This window comes from Megalops cyprinoides, chromosome 5, assembly GCF_013368585.1.
Source record: "Megalops cyprinoides isolate fMegCyp1 chromosome 5, fMegCyp1.pri, whole genome shotgun sequence".
In the NCBI taxonomy this organism is placed as follows: Eukaryota; Metazoa; Chordata; class Actinopteri; order Elopiformes; family Megalopidae; genus Megalops; species Megalops cyprinoides.
In genome coordinates this window covers 40240001-40253281 of record NC_050587.1, presented here as the reverse complement: position 1 = coordinate 40253281, position 13281 = coordinate 40240001, and the positions used below count along the sequence as shown (strand labels likewise).

The window sequence follows — 13281 nt, the reverse complement described above, 5'->3', positions numbered from 1 at the left end:
TCATAAACAGATCAGAATGAATAAAACATTGTAAAAAAAAAAAAACACATTAAAGCTGGTTGGAGTGTGAAATGGCTTCATAAAAGGGTCCATAAATTAATATGACTGTTAGAGTTTCTCGCTGTAAATCATGTTTACAGGGATGGAATGTTGGGCGTGTCTGTTTAGGGCATGCAGCTGGAAGGGGGAGGGGCCAATTCAATATGATAATGAGCTGCTGAGCTCAGAGGCCCCACCCACTCCCTCTGAGAGCCTGTCTGAGTGCGTTGGGGGTGCATTGGGGGTGTGATTGATGGTTTTCTGGCCCTCGGCGTGTCTCTGTCAGTCAGCCGGGACTCCTGGACCGGCGCCGGAGTGCTGCTTCCTGCTGGTTCCTCACCTGCGTGGCGCTTCCCCCGGCCCGGTAGAACCTCCTGCCCGATACCTGCTGCGAGCGTGCTGTGCCTGGAATGCGGGTTGGACCCAGCGTGCCTCGCCTCTCCTGTGAGACTTCACCCACACTCCGGCTGCACCTTGGGAAGTCTTACACAACATGCAGAACCGACTCTGACAGGTCCCTTTATCCCAGTAATTCACCTGAAAATGCACCTGGGACGATCCTGGGGGAGGAGGGTGAGGGGGGTAAAGTACTACCCGGGACCTCAGGGGTTCAAGGTTACAAGGCACAGTGCAATAGCCTGAGAGCATAATAAATCAATGCTTCTGTCACCTTCATGAAGCATGTGGAAAATGGGGGTGAAGACATTTCCTCACTCTACAAAGCGCATGTTACATGTGGTCCCAACACTTCAGTGCATCTACACTACACTGACTTATGCAGAGCCTCAGAGCACCAATACATTCTTTTAGGAGTGTAACTGCACAGGCCACAAAAAGGTTTAACGAGGGTAAGTACCGTATAACTGTGTATGTACAAAATGGTTACTCGGTACATCCGTGGCTCGGTTACAGAAATAGTCATTCATTCTCTCGCTCTGGTTTAAGGGCGTAACGTCCCCTCCTCTCATGAAGGTACCACACCTTGTGTAGCAGCGGCCAAAGAAAGAGAAATCTCTGTTACAATTCAACGGGTGTGGATTTTTATTCGATGTAAGGGTGCGGAGTCGCGCTACCTCCCTGACCGCCCCCGCAGCTGCGGCTGCAGAGACGCGTCCTCAGGTCCAGCTAACGGGGCGCAGGTGAGACGTGCGGGCGAATAGCCGGTATCAGTTACGACAGATGGTCGCTGAGGGGCTTACTGGACCGGTGTGCTTCTGGGAACTGTTTTTGTGCGGCCTTTCTGCGATCTTCACCCTCACACAATTTCGCACAGTTACATCACATCACATCTGTTTCTTTAAGAGGGTTGTTCACTGGAAAATGTGAGTGGCGTAATAGTGATAGATTGTATTCTACGCGGAAAACACCCCGACGTTGCTCATGTGAAGCAGAAAAAAGCACTGTAACTTTTATTACACACGTAATGTTGCATCACTAGCTTTCCCCGAGTTAGACAGGTAACGGTAGATCCGCCTTTTTAAGTATTGGTGTTTGAAAAGTTCTGATGTCACAATCGATCAGTATTGATCATAGTCCTTGTTTTGGCCTGCGACAGTGGCGAGTACAAACGGTGTCAGCCTACGACATAACATCTTATCCAAGGCCGGTAAATTTAGCCGTGCAGCATTCACCTGGCAGTAAATTTTGATGACTCTACTGATTATGAGAAAACAAATTCACGGTTATAAATGCGAATACCCCATAGATCTGGGGCGTCCCCACTTCTGGCTGATGAACGCACGTTATGCGCCATCGCCTTGATTAAACACGTCTGTCTCTGAGCTTGCTTAGAGGTCAAAAAGTGTACGAGGCTAGTGAACGGGCTCTCGTTTCGGTCGCTGTAAATCTGGACCGGATTGGATTCACTCGTCGTCTTAAATTCTCTTGATTTATTATTTTCGGTTAACGCCCGTCCCTCCGTCTCGCGTATTATTGCGGTTATTGGTAAGCCCCGCAGGGCGCGCTTCTCCCTGCGCGACGCGGCCGGTGCGGCGCAGCGCTTCGCCGCCTGTCAGCGCTGACAGATGACCTGCCACTCACCCGGTGGGCTCCTCGTCAAGGTGACGCATTGTCTCGCATAGATGATTATTCACGTTCAGGCCGGAGGGGGCGAGGGGGGTTTCATATTTATTAAGACCGGTCAAGACACGAGCGCGATGACGTCACCCCCGCTGTTGTGCTCTCCGTTACTTAGGGATTGAAAAAAATTGTTTATGGGACCGAACGGAGGAAGGTTCTGGAAGAGCTGGGGTCTGCCAGCCAGCTCTGTCAGGGTGCTGAATAAGATGAGGCACAGTAAATCAGACTACATGTTTCCTCTGTCCCAGAGGAAGTTCAGGCAGAGATGGCCATGTCCCCTCCCTCCACCACTATGCAGATAAATGTGTGCTGTGTGTTTGTTCTTTTTTGCTGATGAGTGAATATGTGCTTTGTGTGGGGAGCTTTCTATACGCATAGCGCCAGTTCAGTCCTGTTGGCAGCAGTGCAAGACACAGCAGATGTTCATAAGTTTATTTGTGGTCCAGCATTGGAGAGGAAAGGGTTAATCCCTTCGTTGATCAGTTCTGCACCCCCCCCCCCCCTACCTCCCCCCTCCCCGAATCCTAGCCCTCAATATTTGCTCTCTGTTTACACTCTGCTGGGCTGGCCCACCCTCATTCCTGTCTCATTGCGATATAGTCAGGCCTGGAGAGGAATCCAAACGCAGTTCCGATTTGGTTTCCCGGCGGTCACTGTGGTGTTGGCTGCATATTCGCGCTGATTGCAGGCCTCTTGCTTGTTTTGGTATCGCTGTCTCCTTTTTTCTGTCAGTGTGAAATGAAGGCCTTCTCTTTCCTGCGCTCTGTAACTCCTTCACTACTTTTGCACCAGCTGCCTAAAGTCACAGTGCACGGGTTCGCTGTTTCAGCTAGGGCAGCTAAAGGCTGAAAGCAGAGGTTTACCCTGGGCACAGATGAGCCCCGGGAGGAGAATCCGCCGGAGCTCAGCTCAGCGGCAGTCACAGGCAGGAGTTTGACGTGTTTGGGATGCGTGAGGTGCTTCAGTTTCTCTGTAAATGGAAAATGTGTGGAGTGTGGGCTCCTGATGAGCAGTGGAAAGGTCAGAGCCCGTCTCTCTCGGGTCACTGTGTGTCTGACAGATGCGGGGCGAGACTGACAGGCGGGGTGAGAGAGGAGCGGGGCGTGTCACTCAGAGCTCAGGCACACTGCTTATTTTCCCAGCATGCTCCTCTCTCCCCTTCTGCGAATTCCACGCCAGTTCCGTCTCCTCCCGCTGTTCCACTGGTAGCTCCTCCCTCCTGGACACTTCATTCATTTGGCAGATGAGTTGTGTTTCTTTCTGTTGAAGCTCACAGGTCAGCATTTGGGTTGGATGGACACCTCTCAAAAGAATCTGGCACTGTGTGTGCATGTGCATTTGTGTGTGTGTGTGCGTGTGTGTGTGTGTGTGCTTGTTCGTGTTCATGTGTGTGTGTGTGTCTGTGTGTGTGTGTGTCTATGTGTGTGTGTGTCTGTGTCTGTGTCTGTGTGTGTGTGTGTGTGTGTGTGTCTATGTGTGTGTGTGTGTGTGTGTGTGTGTGTGTGTGTGAGGAGAGGAGTGTCTATGTCCCTGCTGGATGTATGTAAGGTGATTGCGGGGGAATGTGTTGAGTGCCATGCCAACATGACGTAGCACATGATTCAGGCACCCTGCTCCCAGATTACACCTGCAACACTGCCTGTCTCTAACGACTGGATCTACCTGAAGGGGAGGGTTTCCGTTTCTCCGATAAGACGGAGGGTTTTCCACACGGTTTCCAAAAGAGAAATCCATCTTAAATCAGCCTCACAGAGCCTCATTTGCACCGGTGGAGTATAATAATTGGCTGCATTGTGTGGCGGATGGATCCAGGCTCTCGCTAAGAATGAGAGGCCTCTGGGTCCCGTGATCACATAATGGTAAAGGGCTGTCAGGAATCATAAATCTCACACAGCATCCATTTGCCAGGGCTCAGCTCGTTCAGACTGGAAATGCGGTCTTGGGCAGGAATGGCCTCTCTGAAAAAAAGCACTTGTGTCTTGGTCATGTACTTCTGGCTCTTACAGCAGCTTGTAATCTCTGCGTGTTTCCGGAGAGCCTGCTGCCAAAAGCAGCCTTTCACACAGCAGAAGCGCTGCAGCTCTGTATCAGACACTCACTCTGCAGCCCGGAGAGGCAGGGAGCCGCTGAGAGCCCAATGTTCAGAGGAAAAATACAGTAAACTACAGAGTGACACAAGCAGAGAGATTAAGAGGGGACCGTCTGCCACACTTCGGTTTTTATCTCCTGTGTTTCATCGCGTCAGCTCAGCTAAAGGCAGACCTCACGCAGACCCCAGGCCTGTGAATGTCACTGCCTGACTCACTCTGTGTCCCGTTTCTAAAAGGAGATTTATCTGTTGACGCAGCACTCAGGAGTGTACAGTTCCAAACACTATCACCAGGCCTGCAGGCCCAACGTCACATCCTGAGAGAGTGCAATCACAGGCCCACGCTGCAGCAGACACTGAAAAACATTCAAGGAAAAGGAAGGTAGAAGGTAATGGATCAGCACAGGATTTTTCAAACATTGTCCATTCAAAGACTATGAAGTCAAATAAAATGTTAATATTTCATATCAGATGATAGCATATATTCCATATTTTAATATCATCGGTACGTTTCACAGAGGAGAGGCAGGCGTGCTTTCTAAAAGAACAGTGTAAAGATAGAAATAGGATTAAAGATTATAACTGTCTAGCACTACTGTTCAAAACCCTCCATGACCTCTAAAAGAATGAGATGATCAAATATATCACTGCCTGACAGGTAAAACCTGACGCTGCATTTTTTTCAAACCTGAAGCATCTACAATGTCAAAGTTCAAGCCGTGAACGTTAAGAGGTTGTATTACTCATAATGTGCCAACAGAGGGCGCCATGGTAATACTTTTGTTAATCTCAGCACTAAACTTTTGAGCGGTGGTTGCAGCAGTGTTAGTATAGGTGGTTTCCTACAGTTTGTTGTTTGATACTGTATTAGACTTTAATATGTGTCTATGTTTATTATGAATAAAAAGTTTTTTATTTACGAATTTTAATTGTTGTGGAGGCTTTACTGACAATGTCATGGACAGACATGGAGACAACCCTCCAAATATACTGTCTCTCACAAAGGATGGCACAGAGTTTGCACACTCACTCACACACACACTCACACACTCACACGCACGCACACTCACACACACACGCACACACACACACACTCACACACACACACACACACACACACACACACACACACGCACACACACACACACACACACACACACACACACACACACACACACACTCACACACACACACTGGTTGTTTCATAGTGGCGACACAGACCTACTGGGCCCTTCAAGAGAGTTTCTCTCTTTTATGGACAACAGCTCCCCCTAACGGCTGACAACCCACATAAAGTGGGCTCACTTTTTACAGGGCAAGACTGCTTCTGGGAAAAATAAAAGCTGTTAAATTAATGAAAAGTAAAGTTTAACATTATCATATTGGAACTGCATTTCGAAACAATATACCCGGATATAAACAACCAGTACTCTACACCAGCCGGTGTAGTTTCTCTGTCAGCTACAATATAAGGATACATAACGCCGTTTCGGCCACCTGCCATACACAGTGATTTAAACCAGCGTTTCCCAACCCTGCTCCTGAAGGCACACCGTCCTGCATATCTTCTATCTATCCCTGCTCTACCTACCTGACTGAACTCATCAGTGGCACTTTTGATTAGCAGAGCACACCTGATTTAGTCAAGCAGGAAGGATACATAGAAGATATGCAGGACAGTGTGCCTCCAGGAGCAGGGTTGGGAAACACGGATTTAAACAATGAAATCTAGACCAGCTATATTCAGTAAGTAAAACTGAGTGGATTTTTCCCAATTAGTTTGCAATCCTATCAACATGAATTTCCTGCAAATTCTTCTCTGATAAATCTGATTTATTAATTACTGTAGTAGGGCGACTCCACTGTCAGTTTCGCAACATTTGAAGAGGGCAGTGCCCTCCTCCTAATTGTCCCGGGTTCATACTTTAACACCAGCGGCCTCGCCCCGTTCGCCGTGTAAAATGACGTCAGATTGGCGCAGTAATTCCACCTGCGTGTGTCACCGAACAGCTGCCGCCTCTGTCTCGCATGGAGGTGCGCGATCCAGCCGCTGGAAGCCGCAGCCTTGGGGATGTCTGACAGCCGCGAAAGCGATGGCGACCTGCCGGTGGAGGGTGACTACGAGAGTTTGCCCCCGACCGCGTCGTTCGCGACGCACATGGCAGCCGGCGCCGTGGCCGGAATCCTGGAGCACACGGTCATGTACCCCGTGGACTCCGTCAAGGTAAGGCGAGGTGAACCGCGGCGCTAGCCGTTGCAAAGTAGCACAGCCGGACTCACCTTAAACGCCTTAACTGTGTACTTCGCTGTCTTGCTATCGAAACAACTTTTTGCGCTAGTTTCACATCCTATAGGAATACTGCGTTTGTTCGCTCCTTTAACGCTGTGCCCAGGTATGTAAACGAAACGAGAGTCGTGTGTATTTGCCGTGAGAGGCGCTGTTTCCGTGCTCGGTCGCTTCAGGTGACACGTCAATGACAGGTTGCTGTGATGGAATCAGCATCTGCGCTTCAGCTTCAGACCCGCGGCATTATGCGCTAATACATAGAGGCATTATTATCTCTGTTCATTGAACTGAGACATTCTTCTGCCAGCCACACCGGGCAGACAGGGAAGTAGCATTCATTATTCCTTTGTGTAGGCAGAAAGGGTGTTGCTGCTTAAAGAAAAAGTTTTGGTTGAAGTTTTCCTGTAACTCAAACTCACCCCCCAAACACTCACATACACACTCACACACACACCCAAACACTCACACTCACACTCCACGTTATGTAACTTTGTTGGGCAGAACTGTCTCCTGACAGCAGTTTTTGTTGTGAATAGTGTAAAGGCACACTTCCTGGTAGAGAAGACCCTTCTTTAGTTTTTATCTAAAATGCCAGTATGCTATTCCAGTTTCAGCTTTGCTAACATAGGCTGATCTGACTGTCAGTGCAGACCAACTGAGAACCACAACCATGGCCATCTCCTCTGCCTCCGCTCTGTGAAAAGTGCTGACATGGTGACTGTGCTGTGAGAAAATGTTGCTTATCTCAAAAGAGCTGGACCTCTGCCAGGAGGAGGGGCTGCGTTACCTGTGACGTCAGAGGTCACTGCAGTCCCACACCTCGCTGTCTGAAGGAGAGGAGCTGAGGTACAGCACCTTGCCCTAGAGTAACAGTGAGCTGCCTCTAACTCTAAACTAGGACATCCAGAGGCCAGCTGGCTAGTCCACCCAGAATTCCACACTGCCGAGAAGCCGCTCAACTGCAAATGTACACTCAACCACAACGCCCACCTGACTGCAATTTTCACAACTGCGACAGTGTAGCATAGTGGTAAACAGCAGGACTCGTAACAGGTTGCAGGTTCAGTTCCCCGCTGGGACACTGCTGCTGTACCCTTGGGCAAGGTACTTAACCCAGAATTGCCTCAGTCCAGCTGTATAAATGGATAACATGTAAAAATTGTAACTTACATAAACCACTCTGGTTTCTGGCTAAATGACAATGATGTGATGTGATGTCACCACAACACGCCCTGAGCCTCAGACACGTCGTATTTCTTCCTCATTCGTAATGCGCAGTCATGGCCGCAAACACGACTCTCACCGGTTCCGACCGTCCTGAATGGCGATGTGAGGAGGAGGCAGGTCGTTGTCCCGTTGCCATGGAGAGTGAGTGAGGCTGGCACCACATCAGGCTTCTGTTGCGTGTAGCTGCCTCCTCACTGCTGCTGTGCTTTGGGTGCTCAATAACAGCAGCCTACAGCTGTGGCAGGAACCAGCCTGCTCCAGAAACCCGGCGTTCCTCGCCTGCTCGTCACGATTGATGCTTTATGATGTCAGCACCATAAATATGACTTACAGTATCTATGGCTGGCTCTTCCTTGTCCATTTAACTCCATATCATGCACCCAGCTATGTTTGAGATTTAAAAAAAAGCACAAAGGCATGCCATGAGAGTTCTGGAAGGAAAATGGTTGCCGTGGTTCTCCCAGTTGGTAGCTGCATATTGGTGGTGACTGAGCTGAGTCTCTGCCTTCCCTGTAAAGTGCCTTAAGCTCCTTCAAAGGTGCCGTATAAATGCAGTATGCTGCAGTTTTTGCTGTGTACAGAGCACAGAGGACCTCACCATTCATAGGCAACAGCTTAATTTCCTGTCCTATAGAAAGCTTTGTTTTGCTGGAATAGTGCGTGTGTATGTGTGTGCATACATGTGTATGTGTGTGTGTAATTGTGTATATGTGTGCATGCGTGTGAGTGTGTGTGTGTGTGTGTGTGTGTGTGTATATGTGTGTGTGTGTGTGTGTGTGTGTGTATGTGCGAGTATGTGTATGTGTACGTGTGTGTGTGTGTGTGTGTGTGTGTGTGTGTGTGTGAGTATGTGTATGTGTACGTGTGTGTGTGTGTGTGTGTGTGTGTGTGTGTGTGTGTGTGTGTGTGTGTGTGAGTATGTGTATGTGTACGTGTGTGTGTGTGTGTGTGTGTGTGTGTGTGTGTGTGTGTGTGTGTGTGTGTGTGTGTGTGTGTGTTCAGCAGGCGTTGCGGTGCTGATGGTGGCAGCACTGTGGTTTCCCCGCTGTGGCCCTGTCTGGCTCAGAAACAGCACACCTAAAGGAATGCGTCCCACTCGCAGGTATGGGGGCGGAGCCGGCCAATCACCACCTGGGATTCTGCTCTTCTCTAAAAAAAAAAAGAAAAGCCGGTTACACAACCTGCAGCCCTGCCCTTCAGCAGCGTTTCTGTCACCTCTCCCCTGGTGCTCTCAAGTTACCTGTGTTCAGCAGGTACTCCCACTCAGAGTAACGTACACAAATTGCGTTGTTTTATCCTTATTATTATGCAATCCATTCATTTCATCCTGTGCTAGAGCCCGATATTTACTGAGGCAATTCAGAGGAGCAGAGCAGAGAGGCAGCTGATGATGTTGAATGCAGATTCCCTGCCAGCGCAGGGCTGAGGGAGCAGATTGAAAGCACTCAGCCTCCGCTCTCTGTCCTACCTGCAACACATCCGGTAATTAAAGGGATTCACCTGGATAAGGAAGCCAGGGAACGTGCGGAAATCATGTCTTAGAAGCAGCGCTAGGCCTGGCTGTGATTACCTACAGCAAACAGGAGAGACACAGTTTAGCTGAAGGGAACCGGGAAAGAGGCTAGCTCACAGACAGGTGTGTCCAGGTGTGTACAGGTGTGTAATTTACCTGGTCTAGGTCCAGACACTCGGAGCTGTTGTTTATGGAGGCTGTAGACACAAGGCCAGGTAGACCTTTCTGCACCTGCTCTGTCCTCATGGCATTATTGAGTCACATGGTTGTATTTTGTAATATCACCCAGTTAAAGGCTGAGAAGTTGAGAGGTTTTGAAAACAGATGCTGTCTGAGAATATATTCACTCACATCAGCTTGTGCTGAGTGGGGTTGGATGGAGATGTTTTCTTGCTCTTTTAAAAATTCTTGATTCTAGACTCATCTCTGCATATTTTCAAGTGATCTCTCTCTCTCCCTCTCTCTCCCTCTCTCTCTCTCTCTCTCTCTCTCTCTCTCTCCCTCTCCCTCTCTCTCTCTGTCAGTGTTCAGCCTCCTTAGCTGGTGTATTTTTGTTTTCCTTGTCCATGTGCTTTTGTTTTCCTTGTGTTCTAGCCCTGCCCCGCTCCCCGCCCGGTCTCCGCCCGCCTGATTGCCTGCACACCTGCTTCCCATCCCCTCGTCAGCCCTGCCCTATATCTTCCCTGCTTTTCCCTGTCCTGTTGCTAGTTCGTCACAGTGTGTTTCTCCTGTTTCGTCCCCGCCGTTGCTTCTGTCTGCGTGTTTTCCCGTTCTCGACCCTGCTCGTACCCTGACCTCGTTTTTGCCTGCCTCCTTGCCACAATCGCCTGGTTGCCTGCCTGTGCGGTTCCTGACCCTGCCTGCTCCGGTTTCCGATCCTCATTCTGTCCACAGACTGCCTTCCGGTTTTCGACCCTGCCCGTTTCTGATTTGCAATTTGCTTGACGATTTCAATAAAGACACTTGGAACCCGAAGCTCCTGTGGTCCGCGCCTGAGTCCTTGCCTGAGCCCTGACACTCTCTCCCTCTCTCTCTCTCTCCCTCTGCCTCCCTCTCTCTCTCTCTCTCTCTCTCTCTCTCTCTCTCTCTCTCTCTCCCTCTCCCCCGCAGACGCGCATGCAGAGTCTGCAGCCGGACCCCAGGGCGCAGTACCGCAGTGTTTACGAGGCTCTGAGCCGGATCATCCGCACAGAGGGGCTCCTGCGGCCCCTCAGGGGCCTGAACGTCACCCTGCTGGGGGCCGGCCCCGCCCACGCCCTCTACTTCGCCTGCTACGAGAAGCTGAAGCACAGACTCAGCCAGCTGCTTCAGAGCCGGGGCAACAGCCACATCGCTAATGGTACCGCCCTGACACTGACCAGTTTACACCTGTATACACCTGCATGACATTGACCAGTATCCATAGCAACTTACATAAGTTATAGTTTTTTTACATGTTATCCAGTTATACTGCTGAATGTTTACAGAGGCAATTCCGGGTTAAGTACCTTGCCCAAGGGTACAGCAGCAGTGCCCCAGTGGGGAATCGAACAAGCAACATTTCAACATTTTTTGCTGATTGGGCGCGGTCCTCCTGGCTGACCGGGATTGGTCCTCCTGGCTGACCGGGATTGGTCCTCCTGGCTGACCGGGATTGGTCCTCCTGGCTGACCGGGTGCGGTCCTCCTGGCTTACCTGCTGTTTTGTTCTCTCTGCAGGGATGGCAGGGGGCGTGGCCACCATTTTGCATGATGCAGTGATGAACCCAGCTGAAGGTAACACTTTAACACTTTAACCTGGCCTTTGACTTTAATATAGCCTTTTAACAGGGAATTTAGCCAGGGTATGGGAGACATGTAGCCTATCCTGCAATCTGATATGTGGTACAAGATATTTCTCTGAACTGCTGTACAGAGAAATTAAGGGCAATGTTGATTTGTTCAGCAGAGAACCCACAAAGAACTCTCACATGCCTGAGTCTGTCTGAAATCTGAGCTGCACTGTTAAAACTATACCACAACTATTTCCTCAGAATTCCTCTAAAGACAGCTGTCTGTCAGTTAGATGTGCAGTCTGTGCCACAAACACTTCCTCATAACTCCTCTACAGGCAGCTTGCTTTTGGTCTGATCTGATGCCGTTTCTGTGATGGAGCACCTGGTGTGCTTCTCTTCCTGCCTGCTGTTTACGGGGGCGGTGTCTGTCTCACGTGTGCCCCTCTGCCCCTCCTCCTCCCCTGGCCCCGCCCCGCGGACGCAGTGGTGAAGCAGCGGATGCAGGTGTATAACTCGCCATACCGAGGCCTGTGGGACTGCGTGCGGAGGGTGTGCCGTGCCGAGGGCTTGGTCGCCTTTTACCGCAGCTACGGCACACAGCTGGTGATGAACGTGCCCTTCCAGGCCGTCCACTTCGTCACCTACGAACTGATCCAGGAACAGCTGAACCCGGGCCGGCAATACCGTCCGGACAGGCACGTGCTGGCGGGGGCGGCAGCGGGGGCGGTGTCAGCGGGCATCACCACCCCACTGGACGTGTGCAAAACGCTGCTGAACACGCAGGAGGGTGTGGCCGGGCGGAGCCTGTCGGGCATGGCCGACGCCGCCAGGGCCGTGTACCGCCTCGGGGGGGCGCCAGCGTTCTTCAGGGGCACGTGGCCCCGCATCCTCTACCAGATGCCCTCCACTGCCATCGCCTGGGGCGTGTACGAGTTCTTCAAACACAACCTGAGCAAGGGGGGCAGGGCCAGGGCTTGGGAGAGGGTGGGGTCAGCACAGGGGAATGGGTGGAGCTGACACGTGGAGGGGCGGGCCCAGGGCTGGGGAGGAGGTGGGGTCAGCACAGGGGAATGGGTGGAGCTGAGACAGGGAGGGGCGGGGTCAAGGCTGGGGGAGGGGGGGGGGGGTCAGCACAGGGGAATGGGTGGAGCTGAGACAGGGATGGGCGGGGTCAGGGCTGGGGGAGGGGGGTGGGGTCAGCACAGGGGAATGGGTGGAGCTGAGACAGGGAGGGGCGGGGTCAGGATAGCTGAAGGCATGGGGCAGGGGTTGATAAGCCGGGAGGACACAGCAGCAACAGGAGAGACGTGGTGAAGACTAACCCGCACGAGCTGGACACTGTTAGCCTCTTTCCCTCCTGCTCCAGGTAGGGATGTACATCTCCATCACTGGGGCCGATGCGATACACATCTCCATGCATTGCCAACGATCCGATACAATTTGATTCAACACAATGCGTTTCAATGTGATACGATGTGATGCAAAGGAATATGATGCTATGTAATTCAGATAGTTTGATTTTATTTCTTTGGTTCTTAAGAAGACAGTGCTGCCTGTGTACTTTATAGCAGCACACCATATTTTGCATGCGTCTTGTCAAATTATCCGTCTCTCTTGAAAAATCTGAAGTGTTGTCAAACATTTGATGTGTAGCAATTCGGTGGAACGTGTAGCTCTTCCTCCTCCATGATAATCTGTGACTCGCCCGGACACGCCTCCAACTCGCGCGAGACTTGGCCGAGAGACTTGACGAGAATTGGCCACTGACAGCAGTGGAGACGAGAAAGTGCGCTTGAGAAACAGTTTAGAGAGGAGGAATCAACCTAAATATGAAATCATTGATCACAAATTATTGGTCACATTTCTAAATAATAAAGGTATAGGGCCTCTACTAATAATTATATAAAAATAAATTGGATTTTACCGATGCAAAGATGCATCCCGAGTTCATTCCAAATTGGATCTGGTGCACACTTTCAATCAGGGCAATCGCATCATGAACTTTTAATGCCGGTTCACCGATTGCAGTGCTGTTTGTGTCCGTTTTATATCAATGTACTGTTTGTGTTAATGTCAGTTTAACTGATATTTTGTTGAAGGGAGTGGGTTGGTTAGATGGTTAAAGCAGATCCCCTACTTTGAAGTGAAACTGGGAATGTGGAGTATGGAACAGAGTACATTTTAACACACATGATAGCTTTCAGTGTCATTAGGACAGATACTGTTGTGGTTATTTGATATAAATCAGAGCACAAAAAGCCAATGAGAAGGCTTTGAGTTTGTACTGCCACAGT

The 13281-nt window shown here is 50.4% G+C and overlaps 1 protein-coding gene across 1 annotated transcript; it reads left to right on the top strand.

The window, feature by feature from the left end:
• Positions 1–6204: 6204 nt before the first annotated feature.
• LOC118777755 (mitoferrin-1-like) lies at positions 6205–12055 on the top strand. Its single transcript, XM_036528895.1, has 4 exons — positions 6205–6431; positions 10345–10573; positions 10932–10988; positions 11472–12055. The coding sequence occupies exons 1-4, from the start codon at positions 6279–6281 to the stop codon at positions 12002–12004; spliced, it is 972 nt and encodes a 323-aa protein (XP_036384788.1). The 5' UTR covers positions 6205–6278; the 3' UTR covers positions 12005–12055.
• Positions 12056–13281: the final 1226 nt, after the last annotated feature.

Bases quoted from the DNA above. Each gene is read 5' to 3' on its own strand.
- LOC118777755 (XM_036528895.1), top strand. From the start codon at position 6,279: ATGTCTGACAGCCGCGAAAGCGATGGCGACCTGCCGGTGGAGGGTGAC. The intron at 6,432-10,344 runs GTAAGGCGAGGT...TCTCCCCCGCAG, and splicing joins ACCCCGTGGACTCCGTCAAG to ACGCGCATGCAGAGTCTGCA. The intron at 10,989-11,471 runs GTAACACTTTAA...CCGCGGACGCAG, and splicing joins AGTGATGAACCCAGCTGAAG to TGGTGAAGCAGCGGATGCAG.